This window comes from Hydractinia symbiolongicarpus, chromosome 7, assembly GCF_029227915.1.
Source record: "Hydractinia symbiolongicarpus strain clone_291-10 chromosome 7, HSymV2.1, whole genome shotgun sequence".
Classification (NCBI taxonomy): Eukaryota; Metazoa; Cnidaria; class Hydrozoa; order Anthoathecata; family Hydractiniidae; genus Hydractinia; species Hydractinia symbiolongicarpus.
The window spans coordinates 18,336,099-18,356,788 of NC_079881.1; the positions used below are offsets into that span (position 1 = coordinate 18,336,099).

The 20,690-nt window shown below is 31.7% G+C and overlaps 1 protein-coding gene across 2 annotated transcripts in view; it reads right to left on the bottom strand.

Moving 5' to 3' along the window:
- The window catches only part of LOC130648674 (atrial natriuretic peptide receptor 1-like), a 28,440-nt gene extending 8,036 nt beyond the window's left edge, over positions 1-20,404 (bottom strand). The window contains exons 1-10 of one of the 2 annotated variants that reach the window (XM_057454731.1): positions 19,994-20,404; positions 14,681-14,885; positions 4,206-4,527; positions 3,093-3,355; positions 2,669-2,812; positions 2,441-2,576; positions 1,980-2,108; positions 1,718-1,903; positions 285-363; positions 29-137 (exon numbers count right to left, since the gene is read on the bottom strand). In XM_057454731.1, coding sequence (XP_057310714.1) covers positions 29-137; positions 285-363; positions 1,718-1,903; positions 1,980-2,108; positions 2,441-2,576; positions 2,669-2,812; positions 3,093-3,355; positions 4,206-4,527; positions 14,681-14,885; positions 19,994-20,226 — 1,806 coding nt within the window. In that variant the 5' untranslated portion in view covers positions 20,227-20,404. Of the gene's footprint in view, positions 1-28; positions 138-284; positions 364-1,717; positions 1,904-1,979; positions 2,109-2,440; positions 2,577-2,668; positions 2,813-3,092; positions 3,356-4,205; positions 4,528-9,698; positions 10,522-14,680; positions 14,886-19,993 lie in introns of those variants that run through there. The other variant, XM_057454730.1, reaches the window with a different exon arrangement.
- Between the last annotated feature and the right edge of the window lie 286 nt (positions 20,405-20,690).

Consider the following 20,690-nt stretch of genomic DNA (forward strand, 5'->3'; position numbering starts at 1 on the left):
GCTTTGCTAGTAAAATTTGCAGACTTACCAAACTTCCTAAAGATGATGTTGAAACACTTCTCCAATCATGAAAAAATAAATCATTTGGATCGATTTTCCATAACTGACTCTTCAATGTTCTCTTAAGATGATAATTTCTGTAAAAAACACGATCAAGAAAGCTCCAATTGATACCCCATGTTAAAAACTTGCATACACATTAATGTCCAGCATGCACATCAAATTATGTGTCTTAAATCAATACTAAACAGCACATTTTCTCTTGACAATAACAAAAAAAGTACCTGTATAAAAAAACTGGCAAAATGATAATTATAACCGCCATAACTGTCATTGATATCGCCAAAGCAAGAACTTCACTTCCTAAAATAATAATCACCACTTTGACATCATACAGAAATATAATCAAATTCCTTAAAATAACAGCCTGTCAAACATTGACCACAAGTCCGTCTGGCTTATTAAAATTTAATTATCTAGTGGCTAAGGTGGCATCAATATAGTATGTGCCGTAATATTTTTTAGGAAAAAGCTGAAAAATACATTTCAGTGTTGACTAAAAGGCATATTCTTTAATTATAACAAGAACTCAGGTGTTGTTGTGAAAGTAAACAACACAATGTACTTTATAATTGTCTATTTATCAAAAGAAAAGTTTACAATAATGGCTAAAACAATTATGCAAATATAATTGGAAAAACTAACGTAATAGAGCAAATAAAACAAACTATTATCAGAAGAAACAGGGTGAGAAGACACACACACATAGGACACAGAGAAGGTTGGTCACAGAATGTTTGACCAAAGAGAAAAAAGGTATAGCCTAAATGTGACCGGAAGAAATTCAAACAAAAAAACACCAATACAAAACAATGTATCTGACATGTATTACATATAAAAACTCACTCACAAAGTTTATGCCTTAACTTTGCAGTGTAGCAACAAGAGTCAACAACTGCTTGGTTAATACCAAGACTATAAACAAATACTTGTTCAACACCAAGGGTCAAGAAATACTTGGTCAATAAACACCAAACACTCATGCAAATCTGCCAATGTTGAGTGCAAAGAAAAATTTGGACCATTAAAAGTATTTAGTCAACTGCTAGTATAAAGACTAATTTCCAACTGACTCCACAAAAATGCGAAAACATAATTGATATAAATGTCCGTAGAGGCATACTAAAGTCCATTACTATTATGTAGGAGAACAATGGTAATGGGCCTTAACACATCCCATTACAATAAAAAGCTCCCAAGGGATATAAACTACATAACAAATATACACATATACATACAGCATGCAAATATGATGTATACAAACTGTCTAATAATACACAGCATACAGACAAATATTCTTCACAAGAATAATGATAGCTTCAACAGGTGTCCACACTACGTTTTTTCGATATTTAAAAAAAGACTTATATATAGACATAAGATGATTACAATATAAATAAAAAGAGTATTAAGACACAGGTAAATAGAGTTTTTTGCAGCTATATTCTTTCAGTCTTATTTATTGCCTGTTTTAACAGCATTTTTAAAAGAAATATTTTCCTCTTGTAGTAATTCGCATTTTCTTAATTAAACATTCAACTTTGTTAAACTGCATAAGAAATTTACCTAATTTAGAGGGATGTTGTTGGTCTCTTTTAACCTTTTTTTAATCTAGCTATAGTCAACAAAATATTTTATCAATTATTTTTAAACTTACGCTCTGGTTCTGGTGAAGGACACTTTTCATTATAAAATCCACATTTCGGCTCGTCAGGGGGTAACGACCCTAAATGCCATCGTACTTTATGATCTGTTGGTTGCATTACAAATTTTAACTGGGAACATGATACATTCTTACACACAGGCTCCATGCTGTAAATTTGTTTCGGAAGAAATTGAGCGCCTAAATAAAAAAATAGAAAATTTACATACTATCTTGAGCATATTGTTTACATACCGAGACAGGACATTAACCCTACTTCTCCTTAATGTAATGTCTTCCTTTTCCAGCTCTTTAATTTGCTCTGGTGTAAATTGAAACTGAAGAACATTGAAGAAGAACTGAACGTCGGCCTTGGATGTAACAACAAATCTGGAACCATGAACACCTGAAAAAAAAAAGCAAATTTTGAAGGCTCCCTAAGTTTTATATGTTATTTTAGATATATGTTATGAATAAGGAATTCACCCCTACAAGGACTTTGTAGATGTAAATTGACTAAAATAAAAATTATGTCAAAATGACACTTGTTTGCTTTTCCCAATCCTTAAGATTTTTGTGACGACCCGGTTTGCAAAATACTTTGTTGGTAAGATTGTACTGGCCTTGATGTGTAAACGTTTTTTAACATCATATTTCACATCGGAATCGGAATGCATATTGTGCAGCATTCTTTCATTGACTAGATAAGAGACCCCTCTCCCTAAAAATCACACATACTTTGAAAACTCAATCCTTTTATGTTGTCAATAACAGCAGTTCCATTCGTAATGCTTTGATTTTTCTTCAATGTCTCATTCAAGCCCAAAGCGTACAACATAACAGCGTCATATAGTTTTTCTGCTTCAGGCGGAGGCTAAAAACATAAACATTATTGTAGTTAAAAGTAAAGACTGTAACAACAACGGACTGTTACAACTAAATAACTCACTATCACTCTCTCATTACCTTGCTCTTGTTCTTTTGCTGCATGCTATTTTCTAATATGCCAGTATATGAATCTGTATTAAAAGGTGGTCGGGACATTCCATCCCTTACTCTTTGTTGGAAACGCAAGTACTTATTATAATTTTCTCCTTTCATACTGGCAGTCTAAAGAATATATGAATATAGGTAGTGACAGTCAAGTAGGTTAGATGAAAGTGTCATGTGTTATGTTTTGTCTACAACCATTTTTATTTTAAGATTGAGTTCCGAAGAAAATGCAGAATTTAGATATTCAGATTGGCAGGAAAATCTTTTAAAGGGATAAAATGTTAACATTTAACTGTCTGCTTTCTTCTTTTTTTTAAAACCTATAAATATTGAATCAAGCATTCCAGTCAATTGATTTTTGAACATTAAAGATGAAAAAAGTGCTGTGTCTGCATACCTCAGGCATCAGTGTAATGAGAGATTGATAAGCTCTAGCAAGTGCTGCTCTATCTGTGTTAAAAGGGTCGACTTTCTCATCTAGTTCTCCTCTCCATGGTAATATCCATAAATATCCAGCAAGACTTTTTTGTCGTAATGTCGATGAATCTGACGCAAATGGATTGATAGCTACGTAAACATAATTTCCATCATTCAATCCTTTCTTTTCAGCTTGAACAAGAAACTGTCGCAGATATCCTTTTCCAAACAACAGCAGAACAACTAAAATAAAGGTTTAATTTAGAAAAAGCCGAACTTGTTTTGTCTAGGGAAAACATTTGTTGCCGTTTCAAGTATTAAGTGCATTCAGTGGAAACAATATTATTTAACTAGATTGATCTGTCAAAAAATCCAACAAAGCAAGAAATTTTAATTTTTGTAAATTAATATAAATCTGTTACTTTTAATCAAAGGCAAGAATAAAACAGACAACAAAAAAGCAAAGTTAAGTCCCTCTAACTTTTCCAAGACAAATGTGATATTCGATTGCTATCAATAACATTTGAAACAGTAAAAAAGCATGAAGGACTCTGCTCTTATGGAATAATTCAATCAATACATGACTTGCTTTAACGATAAACAATACTTAGGCAGAAAAAAAAGAAAAAAATATAATTAATTTTAACAATTTTAATGAAATCATAAACAAGATAAAAGGTTTTCCTGTGATGCTATCAACCTGTTGTTTCCAAAACAGATGATTGGCTCTGCCTTTTGAAGTTGACAAAATTTGAGCCAAGGTGTACCCTTATCGCCCATGCGGTAAAGATGTCAGCTATTTCTATATGTTGTCAAATTATCAGCCCAAGAAATATAAAGTTTACTTCAATAACTTTAGTAATAGCAAATGTCCTTTGTTATTATAGAGTTACATAAAAAAGTTAACAAATAACACACACACCTGTCACATATACCCTAAGGTAGCATTCGTAAACCTTGGAAATTTTTGAAGAAAAAAGAAAAAAAAAAGAAAAGATTTCGTTAACTTTTTAAACTTTTTTTTTTCATTCTGTTGCTAATAATCTTATATTAAAATTGCTGCTGGTATCAATATCGAAAAGCAGTTACTTACTTCGAGCTTTTGAAGGCAACTCATCGAGAAAAGGTTCAAATTTGTGATCAAGATTTTCAAATTTGTGCTTGTGTGCATCTTCTTTGTCATAACTCTCTACCAACGTTATTTTCAGATCACTTTTACTGTCATCGGATACCCGCTTTAATGCTTCATATAATGGTTCCCACATATGACTGCGCTCATAAAGAACTGCAAACTTCTTCCATTGAAACTTTTCCATCAATGCTTTTATCATGTGCACCACATCCACGTTAAGAGTTGTAGTTCGAGCAAAGGTTGGATATTTTTTCTTGTCTGATAATTCAGGTTCAGTGCAACTCTAAAAAGGAAATTTTTTGATTTATTTAAAATAAATTTATGATTGCAGTGCAAACCAAATGCTTAACTTTTGAACAATCAATTTAAACCATCTGAATGTTTATTTTTATATATAGAGTTTGTAAAAGTATTGTGCGGAAGATAAAAGAGAAACCGGCCAAAAGGAGCCTTTGGAAGAAAAAAGTTTATACAATAGCGCATTTTGAACTAACAATCTTTTCCTTTTTAAAAGGAAAAATAAGAAACAAGAAACATTTGGAACTAAAAATAAGGTTTTTCAGACTATAAATGGAGAACTTTTAAAATTAGGCCCCTTAAAATAGGATTCTCACAAAAAAATAATCTATAAACTAATGAAAGTATTTTGAGTGTTAAGTTAATACAACCCTGCTCCTATTTCATATGTAGATAATAGATTTTTTAGTCTCTTGAAGTTTTTTAAACAACTTTTGCAGTTATAGAGTCAAATCACTAGGTTTCTTGTAGATACACATACTCAAGATGAAATTTTAAAGGAACTTAAAAAACTGGTACAGGCATTTCTGAGGTCTTTTGTGAGGTATCAAAACTCATTGAGATCTCGAGTGTCGGCTTTCTTTATAGATTAATAAACCTTTGCTTTAAATATTAATCAAGTAGTTTAATTAACAATAATTCATTGTAAACAAACCTAATAAATGCTCGGAAATTAAAGGCAAGCAGAGAAAATAATTAGAGAGGATAATAGTAAAGGTGTATATCGATAAAAATGTATTAATCAGGGGCTGTGTAAATTGGTTAATAAAAGTTGTTATAAACAATATATTACAAGTGGATTTTCAAAACAGAGAATACTTTGTTTTAGTTTAGCTATTTTAAAAATTCTGACAATTCACTTTATAAAAAATTTAACAGAATCAGAGAGATAATAGATTTGGTTTAAGTTTTTAATATTTTATTAACATTTAAGATTTCATCATGTGCTCAGAAAATAAACATGTTCACTTTTCATCAGTTTACCTCATCTTAAAAAGTGTGAAAATACCTTTACTTGTTTTTTAGTTCCTTTATTTCACTAGCAAATATATAATAAAATCAGTGCCATATTGGCCTGTCAAAAATATTTATCTGCAAATCGTACAAATTTTCGACCACAAAAATACAGACAAAAAGTTTTTGCAAGTTATTCCTGAAAACAAAACCGGCAGCAAGTTTGGTTGACATTTTACACGCTTTGTTTAAGCACACGTTTTAGTATCGTTTAATTAATTCGTATCACTGCAACAGTCAATAAAGCTTAGCTTCTTACGTCAAAGGTTAATGTTACTTCAAACACATCGGCATTACTGTCAAAAACATCTGGCGCCAACAGCAAAGCTTTTTGTTAATTTTCTAAACAAATGCTTTTAATGAAACTCCCCTTTTAGACCTTCAAAATTGATCAATTGTTCTTCAAAAAGGAATTTTACAAATTTTATTAATGTTGACATATACAAATCTGCTCAAAAACAGACCTGTCTGAACACACTAGTTTCATTTTACTCCTGAGATCTTAAAAATGAATATGACCCACCCCTATTCTAAATAGTCATGGATATACAAAAAAAACAGAATTTGTAGGAGATATTATGGTGTTTTAATATCATATGGTACATTTGAAATTGCTGGAAACTAACGTTTAATCACAACTTATATTTTCAGGTTTCTATTTGAATGAAGAACTCTTAAAAATTAGAAAATGGAAAAGGTTAATTTATTGATTCAAAAGTTCTGTAATTCATTGATTGCAATAAAATATCATATTGAAATAAACCACCAGGTGAGTCAGCACCTGTCTCATGCTGACCTAAATAAAAAAAAATGAAAATAAAACCCAGCCTTTTTTATTGGTGGATAGAAAATTTTTGTTTAATTTGGGAACAAAAAGTCTCCACATGTGTTTAACGCAATTATAAAGGAATCTTTTAAAAAAAATAATCTTTTTGTTTCTTACGTATTTTGAAGTTTTCTGTTTTGTTTATATTTACAATTAATCCAATATTCCATGTTTGTATTATTACTTTTTGATGTAAGACAATCTAATTATGAGAGAGCAAACTCAAAATAGTGACAACCCTGTTTTAATGATCAAAAATAAAAGTGTAATTGCAGTATCTACATGTGCAATATAACACTGCTAAATTTAAATCATTTTTCTGTTTTTTTTTTTGCTTTTGAAAATTCACTTAAACAAAAACATTGACACTATTTGAAAACAAAAACAAAAACAAGCAACACATGGTCATTCAAAAACACACGCGAATGCAACTGTCTCAAAATATACACAGTTGTTGGCAGAAGTAATACCACCATTAGCGCTGTTGGGGTTGAGTATGTATAAAAACATATCTAAATTATATCTTAAGTGTCTAACAGTGATAAAATTGTTTTGGATTAATTGATATCTTAAAATTTAAATTCTTTTGTCATGACAAGGTTTTAAGTTTTGAAAAGATTTCTAATCTTTTATGAGATATGCACTTCTACATATTAAGCTACACACTATGAGATTGAGTAATTGTAATGGAGTAAAATAATAACATCCTTACACAGAAAAAAGACCAATAACTAATTAAGTCACAACATAACAACAGTATACATATTAATTGATTTTATCAAAGAAAGTTACTAAAAACATTTTGTGCTGATGAAAAAGTTGACCAAACATAATATTGGATTTATGTAACATGAAGTTGATTAACCACCCCCTAGATAATTATTTTTTGTACATAGAGGAAGTAAAAGAAAGCAACCGGAACAATCTGTAGTTCTTTTGATACTTGTGATTAGTAGATCGGTGGTCCCTTAGGCTAAATATTATATTAATCACTTGACTTACTTATTCAAATGTAGATATCCCCATTTTAAAAAATCTCACAGAATAAAGAAACCAGTCAACTATCTAGTAGAAACCACTCCTTTTTACCGAAAAACACACTAAAACTAAGCAAACTTTAAACACAAGGACATCATTGAAATAATATTATGTTTTTGACAAAAGGGATTTAACAAAAAAAATATTTGATGATAAAGACTTTTGAAATCTTGTTTTTAAGAGGATTATAAAAAACCATAAATGTTTGATCAAACCACAACAAAGTGGAAAAAACACAAAAAAAAACTAAAAATAAATACAGTTATATATATATATATATAACTTTACAAAATGTGTAGAATTGACAAATAATTCTCAAGTATATTGCATTTGAATTAAAATCTATACTTGCAAAGACAAGTTATTAAAAAACAAAAAGTATAATTATATTTATACTTCATTTCTTCATTTATGGTTAATTCAACAATATCAAATCATGCAAAACTTCTCAGCATTACTTTTTCCCCAAAGTATATAAACTTCATGTAAACTTTTGTATTTTAATGTTTTGAAATGTTATTATTAACGACTGGCTAGATTTTGTCTTTTGTAAAAATACTCAAACAACATTTCAAATATTTGTCTAAATTCATGCAAAAGGGATTGAACACAAAATCCAAAAATATTTTCTAAAATTTATTTTGAATTTATATAAGAACACTTTAAAAATTATTTTAAAAGTTTAAGAATAAGTGCTACTGTAAGTGTATTTTGAATTGTTGACAAAAAAACACTTGTCTTATCAAAATATTTTTGCAGACTTGTATTATACTTGTGGTTCTTGCATATGCAAACAGTGCAAAATCTGGATGTTTAAAAGCATAACAACAAATCATGCTTTACATTATTTACTGTACCACATCTTCTTTTCTCAGTATGATAACAACCTGCATGGCTAGCAAGCTTTAAATAATTAACAAAACATGGTAAAAAAGGATGCTGAAAAATAAACATGTCTACCAGACTATAAGCATGTTTTCTTAGAATTAAAGAAGTTTAAATTTTTATATTCTTCTTCTTTAAATTAAAACACCTTTCACTAATTTTAAGAAAAATTCTTGGTTGCTTGTACAGAACATTGTCTGTAGCCTTTTTAATTTGTCACCTACATACCTACTACTTCATTGTTTATTTATACAGCAAGTGATGGTAAAGTTATAAGTAATAAAAGGTATATATTAGATGATCTACTATTTTAAACATAAGTTAACATTTCAGCAGGTTTTTACAACCTATTCTTTTTAATAACGCTTTGTTACTTATTTTCATTACTAAAGTTAAGGGTAAATATGTTTTTTCGGCTTAGATACCATTCACTTTTAAGTCTATATTATACAACAGATTTACCTTCGATTTTAATTTTTACATTTTTATATGTTTCTTTTTTTATATAATCTATGCAACTTAAAAAACTTTATTTTATATACAGTGCTGACATTGCTGAGTGTTCCCCAATTTGACATAAGAGTTAATTTTGAAATATAATTAAAAAGAATATAATTAAAAAATCCTAAATTATTTCTTGGTCATTGCATTGTTGCAGAGGTTTTAGGTTGTCAAATGTTGTGTTTTAGATAAGCGAGAATTATAAAAAAGATAAAACCGTATATAAATATTTCTACTGATAAGCTTAAAAACAACACGTAGGTAACAGGGACTACAAGAATTTCTTTTTTTACCAAAAAAGATAAACAAAAATAATATAGAATATAACATCTTGCTGATAATCTTAATGATTGCTGAAAAACAGGAGCTAGATTCTTGCACAAAATATGTTTCAAAACAAAAACAATTTCCTAAAACATTTAAATGAAAGTTGCCAAACAAAGTTTATAAATTAACTTGTCACGTCATTACATATCTTTAATTGTTAATCAATAGGCAGTTATTATGTTTATATGTAGAAGTAGAAATTTGGTTGCCATGTTTTAATTGTTAAAAAGTTGTGACAGTATCAAGAGTAAAAAAAAAAACAAATATTAATGGCGTTTTTAAATGAACTTTGATTCTATAAATACTGCTAAAATGCGAAAAATAATAAACTTTGATAACCACAAATGAGATGAAGCTAATCTGAAAATATATAAAACATATTTAGAATGTTATGAACTTTATATATAAATTGTTTGTTAAGGGAAAGTAATATATCTTTTTGTGTTAAAAAGCTGAGCCATTAGCACATAGATGGACTAACAGAAGAAATAGGGTGGTTCATACAGAATGTGGATGCACCTGAGGTAACGAAATTAGATAAACGTACTGGTTGCTGCCATACTTACCATTGACACAAATGGTTTATTTACAGCTGCTGCATTCTTTGCTATCGGTACGCATGCACATATAAACCCAACAAAGCCATCAACCTGGTAATTTATTTGCCTTAGTTGGCCATTTATGGCAGAAAATTCATGACAATGTGTATCAGTCAAATTTTCATTCCAAATGTATCGTAACTTATAGCCCTGTAGTAATGTCATGTTATTATTTATATCTTCTACTGCGACTGCTGCTGCTGAGGCAAAAAATTTCGCTGTGTTATAACCACTACCAGAAAGCCCATTATGGCACTTTACACAATCGCCTAACTCCCAAGGTAGATTTAAAGCGAATGTTATTTCTTTCCTTTTATGCCAGTTTTTGTATGTACTGTTACGAATATCTAAATAGCCTTCATCGTATGATTCATATTCTAATTTTACCAAAGTGAATTGCAAAAGTATGAAAGCAATGTAGGTAATATCAGTGCCTTTCTTCATTGCATTTGATTTAAACTTCTATATTTTCTGTAACTTTTTGTATCATTTTAAATAATGTTCTAAGTAGCAGTTATAATATAAAAACCAACAGTAGCTAAGCTCAATCGGACGAGATTCCTACGTTGGCTTTCTCTTGTTGAAATAAAAACTTTTAAAACAATTAATTCTTTTTCGTATATTCATTTAACTATTCTGCCCACGGTTTAAAAGAATGGATTTTAACCTTTCATGAGTAAATTAATAATTTAAATTGGTAGCTATCAGTTGAGGATGTTCTCCTGTTTGTCACTTTAGTAATCCCATGAAATGGTACAAAAGTTATTCAGCTGTTATGATTCTAATGTATCACAAACACATTGTTATTGTTGTCTTTGTACTTCAATTGGTTTTTCAATACTTGATTTTATTCCCATCTCGATAAAGCGAGACAAAAAAAAAAGGCCTTAGCCATGCTGGCCTGCTAAACTATATCCGTTTATCCGTGGTGTACTTTGATTTCCGCATTTCAGTTTGGTGGTTTAGTGCGGGTCCGATTGTAAGTCACAGGTTATACAAGGAGATATTTTGCGAGCACGCGACACAAAAAAAAACAAATGCAAAATGATTCTTATAATAATATGTAAATAGTTCGTTATTGCCTTAAATTTGAAAAAAGAAATTTTATTTCTTGAATGAAATAAGAAGTTTAACGTAAAAAAATTGTTATAAACAAATTCCCGTTTAAGTTTGATTCGTGCCAAAACACGAATTTTTAGTGTATATGCACACATCAAGAAACTAGGTAATCTTTTGTTTCCTAAGATAAAACTAAACTTTAGAACAAACGGAATCCGTTCTCGCTATAGTCCAAATTCCATGCTGCTTATATTTTTCGCGCTGCGCTTGCGACTTGTGCACTAATTTGTCAAATTCGTCAAAATGAACTACAAACTTATCAACACGTGCTTTCTCATAAGAATACCAGCGAGGGGGCTGGTTTCTATAATGTCTCATACTTCCACTGCAAGCATATTCTGAATAATCTGAATATTTTATTAAAACAAGAATATCTAGAAACGTAAAAATTAAAATACGAAGATTTTCATGAGTAAGAGCTTTTTTACTTACAAAACGCTACGTAGTTTTATTTTTACATTTTTAGATGTTCTTGTTTTAATAAAATTTAACATGGCGAAGAAACAATAATCTAAATAATTTCTACCTTTTTGTAAGGTAAATTCCCGTTACCTAAAAAAAACCCACTTAATTCAACCTAGAGGCCGGGGTTTTGTCTAAATATGGCTCCAACTTTAACGTTGTTAGCCTTAGCAGAAAGCAAAAAAGAGAAGCCTGGGAACGAGATTGCACTGAATTTCAAAAATGCCTTTGATTTAAGCGCCAAGGTCTCATTTTTGCATTTTTAAGTCATGCCTAGAAATAAAAAAAAGGTGACCAAATGCTACTTTTTTTTTCTTTGTGATCTATTCTTTGAAGCTTAATAAACTTAGCCTTTGTGTTCTTTCTGTATTTTAAATTTCTCATTGTCAATTTAATGCACATTTAAAACAGTTGGTAATATTAACGATGAACAAAATTTACTCTGTGTAAGATTTTTAGAAAGCCTAACCCCTATCAACAGCGCTAAAATAATTTAATTTGTCTTGAATTAAAACATCGCATTTTAGACTGCTTGTGTAAACAAAGCCTACCAAACATTGCAACATATGTAACAAGAAGTAATCAATCTTAGGCACTTTCGCATTTGCAAAATTTCTCCATTGAGAATTAGACCGCAAAAACATGTTAATTAACCCACGCGTTAATTAATAGCTTTTATGAACAAAGTTCTTTTGTATTTGTCGATGAGAAAACTTTAGAACGTCAAACTGCAAGAATTTCTTTAATTTTTATGAGTTCTCTGGTAGAAGTAGAGCCCTGTACTTATATAGCTAGTCGCGCTAAATAAACTCGAGCTCTCACCGCGTCACTTTAAAAAAAAGATTGGGCATTTAAAAAAGTTTGCAAAACAATAAAGCATACTTTGTTGCCATCTCTTTACTTGTCATTCCCTTTGCCAAGACTTTTAAAGCTTTAAACTTTACGCCTGTAGACTTGTTGTTTGACCTTCGTTTTATGGGCGCCATTTGTTTTTGCAAAGAACTTAAATTGAATTCATGACGCTTTGTTTATGTTTTCAAAAATAGAATGCTTGATTCGAAAACCTTCGAATGCTCGAATTCTATGAAAAAAGCTAAAAAAGATAAGGCCAAGTTCGAGATATTTCGACCGACTTGGAGATTTTTGGGTTTGCCGAGTATTCGAGTTATCCAACTGCATGCATTTTCTTATTTATTGCACACGGCGTTTTAAATATTTAACATGAATAAATGTTAACTAAGCTTAGGATATTAAATATAATTCTAAAATGTAGGCTTGAATGCGTTCTTGTTGTTATCAAAAAACTTCAAGAAATATTTTTTTAAGTTATCATGTCTTACAGCGAAGAAAAGAGTTTTAGAACAATGGCTACTTTGTTTTTGTTTTTTATATATTTTTCCCGTCTTCGGGCTAGTTAGCTCTCATAAAAAAAGTTTATTATAAACAAACCGACAAACAAAACATGTTTAAATTTTCTGTTTGTAAAGGAGGAAAAACTGTGCATTACATAGTCATTAGCTTTCCCTTAAAAGCCTATTGCGGTCTCGTCGAATACCACAAAACTTTCCTTAATCCCTCCTACATTTTAATCACTTTTTAGAACCGGAATGCGAAAAGTTCTCGGTGGTAAGGGGCTCTTAAAAATAATTTAATAGTCGCGGGGGTTACGTTCAGAAGCGTAGTGCATTGGATGGATCTCAACTTGAACCCAGGGCTATTGTGGCTACAACATTATACCACCTTAAGTTGTTAAAAGACACTAAGTTGTTTCGAGAGTGGCTTTTTAAAGAAAGTTGTATTTACAAAAAGAAATACTGCGCATATCGTTTTCATGATCATAATGGTTATAAAAAATATAAAGGTTCATAACGGAGGTAAAACTAAGCAAATATCCTCGACTTTGGAAAGTTTTACCAGAAAAGACGCACATATCAAAAATACTGCAAAAAGGTTTTACCTTCAGATTTTAAAATAAGTCGAACATAATTAAAAGCACTGTTAGTAATCTTGTCAACAGACATTCTTTCCAGATTACCTCCAGTACACGAAGATGTATAATGACTTTCAAAATTTCTAAATGTTATTTTTGAATGTGCCGTTTAAACTTCCGTCACAGTCTTAATTTTTGGTAAGAAGACTTTTTAAATCTTGACTGGAAAACTTAACAGGGATTGTAGTGTTTTTTAATATGGGATAAGAAAAACCTTACAGGTCCCATGGTTTAATAATGGGCTAGCAGCCGTTGTAAAAACAAAATTAACCAATTAGAATCGATCTTTAATCGATCTGCCTTTCATCTACTACAGAAAAAATATTATTATTTCTTCATTGCGCATGTGCAGATCAGCGTAAACCCATATTGGCGTTCTTTTTGACACGAAAAGAACCATTTTGAGGTCGGTTATTAAGGAAGTAAAAATATAGAAATATAAAATATAGAAATACTACAGGACACAGGGAAAGCGAATATAATAAGTTGTTTTTTCTACATTTTATGTGTTTGACGGCTTGTTGTCAGTTTCTTTGTCATCTCTTGCAATCATGACTGTTGCCATATTTGTTTTGGTTTTATTCCATGTTGTCGATTTCGTTTAATTTTTCGTATCGTAATCATTTTTGGCGCGTTTTTAGCTTTTAGCTGGCTTTCATAAGAAGTTATTGACAACTTCGTTGTAGATTGTTCCCGTTCTTGTTTCGTAAAGTCTATAATGTTCCTTATTTGCTAAATGTAAACATTGATTATTTATTCTCCATTCTACCTCTATGATGTGAAGTTTATGAGCAAATCTTTATTGTTTTTTGAATTTACTTAAAACATTATTTCCTAAGAGAAGCGAAAGTTAAGCTAGCAAGGACTTTAGAGAACTCTTTATGATTATTTATCTAGTTTTGTTTCTATTTGCATTGCTATAAATTAAGACCCAGAACTTTGTTAAGAGAACCTGATACTTGTAAAATATATCGAGAGTTTGTGGTCATCACGAAGCCATATCAACAAGCGCTCTACTAGAAATCACTAAGGACGAACCTTGTTGCCAGATTCTGGACTCGTTTTTAAATAATAAAAAAAAAACAGAAAAATGAAAGTCCATTTGGCTTAAGCGCTCAATCATTTTGAGTATACTTAATAGAAAAGATTGCTTTAAATTGTTGCAGCCTTCTCTTTTTTGATATCGAGGCCGTTAGTAAGAAGTAAATAGCGGTACTAATATCAAGTAACAAACCATATTTTTTTTTAACTTTGTAAAAAGGCGAAAACCTTACCACAGAGCCACCTTTCCACTTTAAAAGATAAAAAAAGAGTGTTGTTTGTATATAAGTATATATGTTATACAAAAATGGCGATAAAAGAAATAAGAAACACTTACATGTGATATGAGCGGGGTATTTGTAGATGTGAGAATTTTCGCTATAGTTTCACACCAACAAGCGTATCCTATAACTCCATGAAAAGTCATGTTTGTTATTTGCTGAATTAGAATTTTGAGGCCACGCCTTTCGTCGCATTCAGTGTCACTCTCGTTGTTATGCCAATGAATTACAATTTTTTTGCCAGGAAGCAGGTCGGCCCGTCTAAAATCAAATGACATTTTGTGTCTAAATATATTTAGTTATCTGGAGAATCATTCACTTTTTTACTTAGCTAGGTTGTTCAACATGGATTCCAAGACTGGTTGTCTCTTTTTGTCTATTTGCAACGAGACGAACCATTTTTGTCAGACCTGTCAATAAGTGTAGCGCCGGTCAGGGACAGAAGGGTCTGGGTACATATTTTGACCTGACAGAAATTTATCCTTATGATAAATCAGCCAACAAATAAATAAGAAAAGTTTTAAAAACACATGTTAAAATTTTATTTTTAATTTATACAGTAGCACGAAGCTTTTCGTAACTGAGTTACATTTTCAAGTTGAAAATGTAACTCAGTTACGAAAAGCTTCGTGCTACTTTATAAATTAAAAATAAAATTTTAACATGTGTTTTTAAAACTTTTCTTAGAAATTTATCCATTTTCCACAAAGGAAACCGTTATGTATATGGCCAAATGATTTATTTTGCCTTGCGACAAAGTTCGATTATGCACACTCCATACCTCAATAGGCGGAACAATATTTGAACCCCTATAAACGAAACCTGATGACAAGGTTGATATAAATACATAACAGCTTGTCTACCAACCTGTAACCTGTAACAAGGCCTCTGCGTCCAAGAAAACTTTTCCAATTTTTAGGCAATCTCACTTCTAGCTTATCGTTTCCTTTTAAATCTAATTAAAACCTTGGCTACAATTAGTTCTAATTTGGGTTAAGCGAAAGTATTTTGTGTTGTTGGGGCGCAATTTCTTATCTTCTACAATTATCGAAGGAGCTCCATTGTGGCTCATTTTCCTATAATCCACCAACCTGACATCGCTATAGAAGAAAACACAGTGCAGTACTAAAAGTGGATTAAAAAAGTCCACTTCATCCCTAGGGCTTTTTTTTAAGTAGTTTACCAAATCTTTCATGATATAAATTGAGAACTTAGGAAAGAGTTTATTTGTCTAATATGTGTGTGTGAGAAAGCGAGTGTACCAGTTAATGATGTTATATTGGAAACGAGTACAAGCTTTCCGACAAACTAAGACAAGGAAACGTCATTATGTATGTCCCTATAATTCGTTTCAGGATATTCTTTTTGTCAATTTAGAGTATTGTTTCAATCGCCATAAGTCCTGAGCTAATCCTCTAAGTCCATATAAGGGAGCAGAGAGACAATCAGCCAAAAAGTGTGAGAGTTAAGAAAGTTTCTGATTGGCTAGAACACCATGTCAATTACCATAACAGGGAGGCTCTTTTTCGTTTGACTGCATTTTCCGATATAGCGCAAAAATGTTTGATAGTAATCGAGCTTTTTGCGTTATGGCGAAAAATGCAATCAAATAAAAACCAGCGGGAAAGCGCATTTGTACTCGATTTCAGACGCCATTACAAGCAAACAATGTTTCTCCGCACCAACGAATGCAAAATTACAAGATTAAAATGAAAAATATAAAACTTCAATTTGGACCAGAAGATGTACTTTTAGTGAGAAACTACCAAAAAACAGAAAAGATTATGTGTCATTGTTTTAAAGAAAATGTCGGATGGGCAGACCTGATAAATGTTGACGGTCAAAAAGTTAAAAAGAACTTAGAATATGGTTGAAATACTTCAGTACAACAAGTAGATAACGGCTAACAGAAGACAAACAGTAAGACGTTATGGAATTGATTAGATAAAGCGGGGAGTGTGTTATGCATCCAGTGAACAAGGAATAAAACAGAGTTTAAAATTGTAGAAGAAGGATGTCATTATCGTCCTCAAAGCTCTTTGCAATTACAACCGAGTGTATCTTAAAGAGCTCTGGGGTCGAGAGTGGAAGGTTGTGGAAGAATACTAAAGATGTTTCACTTACATTTTTTTCTACAGATAGCAAATAATTAATTTTCCTGGAAAAAGTGACAATCTAGATTTATAATTTTTTTGTGTGAAATTTATTTATGTTTTTGATATCGGAATGCCGACTATAAATAAAAGGCCCTGGGAACAACTTTGAATGTTTGTCACGATGTTGGACTTGTATCAGAATTTGCACACTGGATTTTTTTATCCAATCCAATTCTTTTTTCGTTTAAATATTGGACAAAGTCCGAAGAAATATCGCATAAAGGCGCGGGAACAAGTTTGATATGTTTTTCCTCTCTTTACATTATTTTAGATGTGTATGTTCAATCTTTAGTTAAATATTAAATCTCGTTCCCATCTACCTCGTTGCCAGGGCATTTTGCCTTGTTGATGAAGTTAATAGCGGCGAGAAGTTGGCCACTCCGTTATAACGGCTCAGGGACCACAAGACCCTGGAGACGAGGTTGCGTTCCCATGACGTTCTAAGAAGTGGTTTGTACTAAAGAAGTACCTTGTATGGTTAAATATATAAACTCAAATAGATGATTTATTCTAACTAATCAGTTATCCCTCAAAAATTATTTTAGTATGATTTTAGTATGTGAAAGATATTTTTTGATATTTGGGTAAGCTTGATATACTCTTCATAGCCGACGTTATTTTTTGTTTACGTAAGTAACAGTATAACCGAAATAAAGGAAGACATGATCTTAAAGAATATAAATTCATTAACTTGCTTGCGCTATGATTGGCTTCAATTATCAGTTATTATTTGAAAAAATAAAGCGGAGGTATTTACACCAAACATAAAATCAAAGAAAAAGATTGCCTAATTTGACGACCATGCCAGAATTTCTATTTGAAATGACTTTTAGGAGCTGAGAGGTATGCCTAGAAACTTAGTTCTCTGATACATGTTACTTATTCCGAACGCATCAACAGGATTGTCGTTTTAGTGTTTTAGGAGTAAAATTTCTTTGATCCCGTATTTTGCTTGTGTGGGTACGCAAGAAAAAATTCATGCTACGGATACACGAAACAGAGTAGTGTTACGGAAACACGAAACAGGGCGGGATTAAAAGGACGGGTGAGCCTAGTCTCTATGTTAATAATACCCATAGTTCGACTGTCTGTTTGTAACGCAAACTTGAGTTGTCTTACGGAAACACGAAATACATTATATAAAGGACGGGCGATGGATTTATCCACAGGCTACCAACTAATCTATAATATAATGCTTGTCACACGTCTGTCTGTCTATAATACGTAATGGTAGACGAGTGTATCATTGATTTTTGAGAGGTGATAAATAGTAACATTCTTATGGAGCTGGTTAAACTTTCTTGGGATGTAGTTACAATAATAACAACTAAAAAGTTTTCAAAAAAGCTTGAAATTTTATCAGAAAAATAATTTTGATTATTACTCAGTCTTGACACTCGCATTTTGATAACCAAAAAGCCAGGGTACGAGGTTGATTCCCATTGTATTACTTTAAAACACTGGATCAAAGAAATTTTACTTCCAAAGATTAAAATTTAGCACATAAGTTTGTACCCCAACCCCGTTCACAGGGATTATTTTGCTTCTTTTGACATCATAGGACGTCGATACAAAATAACAAGATGAAAAGTGCGGGAACTAGGCTAAAAATTGAAAGTGACGTCAATCATTATAATATAGTTAACGTCAGCATTTTGTTCCGTCAATTTATCACAAAATTTTTATATTTGTTTGTTTCAAGCAAAATAATGACAAAAATATTAAGTAAAAATCAGATGTTTGCTTTTAAGAATGCATATGAACTCAGGTTAGTGATTCTTTCACCAATTTGCAATTAAAAAACTTTAACTTTTATCAACTCGTCTGACAAGCGCTCGCTACTTTGTTTCACTAATTATCACAAGTTATCATGCAATATTACTGCCGCAGCAAATGCCAACAAAGAGCTTTTTGTACCACTTTTTCCCAAGTCTTTTATTCTTTTTTTGACTATCTCGAGATTGTTCTTCATTGCTTTAAAAGGTAGATTACTCTATACACCTTTGAACGCTTATTTAATACTCAGAAATTTCTCCATGGTAACAGATAATGCATTGCGCGTGCTAACTGTATTAGTTTCCGCGCATGCGCAGATGTGCGTCAATTAGATTGTTTATCTATAATTTCTCTAGTTCATAGTGGTTCTGCGCGAAAGAGATCGCATTTGAGCAACGAAAGACGTTTTATCACCAAAAACACAATAATCACATTGTTTTCAGCATTTTGATTGCCTTAAGGGAAACACTATGCCACCAAAAGTAGAAATCAATTCTACTGTTGATCAAAAAAGAATTTCTGACAGCCAGTTAAAATGCTGAAAATAATTTCACTCGAATTATTTTGTGTAGTGTAGTGGAGATGATCTTTAAGTCAATTTACTTTGTACAGTGTGCTAAGCCACATAGACTAATTCAGTGTGATGATTTGATTGCAGGCCCCGTGATCGAAGCTTCATCATTATACTACAAGTTCTTATTATTTTTTTCTCAGCACACTGCATAGAATTGTCATCATTTGTGCAGTTGTTGTGGATGCAGATTTAAATACCTCACAGCTTCTATTATTGGTTAAAAGATGAAAAAATATTACGAGAAATATACACACCCTTGATTAGTCTCGTATTCTGTCTGTTTGCCGGAAAAAAATCGTGCTACACGGACACAGGAAATAGTTTTCCCACGAGAGAGCGACTATTTCTATAATAATAGCTGTATTCTGTCTGTCCCTGCGCAAAATGATAACTCAAGCAGCGAGACACACGAAATGCGATATATAAAGGACGAGCAAACATATGGATTTATCCATGGTCCACTGACTAGTTCTCTATAATGATAGCAGTATGTGCTTAAAATGGTTGTATACAGCCTTACTTTGGTCCCCATCCTCATCCCCAGGGTCTTTTATTTCTAGAGTATTTCTTATGTCCGCTAGTCTCTATAAGAATAGCCATATTTTGTCTGTCTGTCCGCCATAAAAGTGTCGGGCAACGGGCACATGGAATAGCGTGTAATTAAAGACGGACGACACCGTGGATTTTTCCACTGCTTAACGTCTAGTATATTATAATGCTACCGATCATAGGGCTGCACTGCTTATAAAGTGCCGAAACTGTCAAACAACATTGTGTTTATTAGTTTATTTTGCCTTGATTGTTTTGTCTTGGCTACCCCAAAAATCCTAGAATGGTGTTTATTTTAAAAAAAAATAACTTACTTGTTGATGTCTTCTGCTGCCAGTATGGCTGCCGATGCATAATATTTCCCGCTATGTGCTCCAGAATTGGAGAGCATTCTGGCACTAAGTGGAGTTGGAAGAAAGGGAAGATTCATTACTAGCCTGACTATCGTTAAGTCAGGCCCGACTGTCGTCACGTTAGTCGTTGCCGTTAACGACGACGCCATATAAAATAATACCATTATTAGTTCAGCGATGTACATTGTCATCATAACGCTGGAGCAATCTTTAAAATTTCAATTTATATCTTCTAAGGTGTGTTTCCGATACGTAATATAAGGTTATAACAGTTCATCACATGTAACATTAAACAATTTCACACATCTCTTTAAAAATGATTCGTCTCTTCAAAACACATATGTTCTCTCAACTAAAAGTAAAATTAGAAAATATATTTCGCACATTTAAAAAAAAGTGACGTCATGAACAACTTAGTACTTCGTCTTTTTTTCTTACAAGAAACGAGATTGTTGAATGTACAATGCACTAATAATGATAGCGGAGAGAATATTAACAAGCTGTTAATAAATGAGACTCGTGGTTTTATAGAAAGTTCATAAAAGACATAAGCTCTAGCGTGCGTCTGTTTCCACCAATCAAAAGAGAGATAATTATCATCAAATTATCAGACTGTCTCATGAATTTAAGCTCCGTTTAAAACACCCAAGTTGATGTT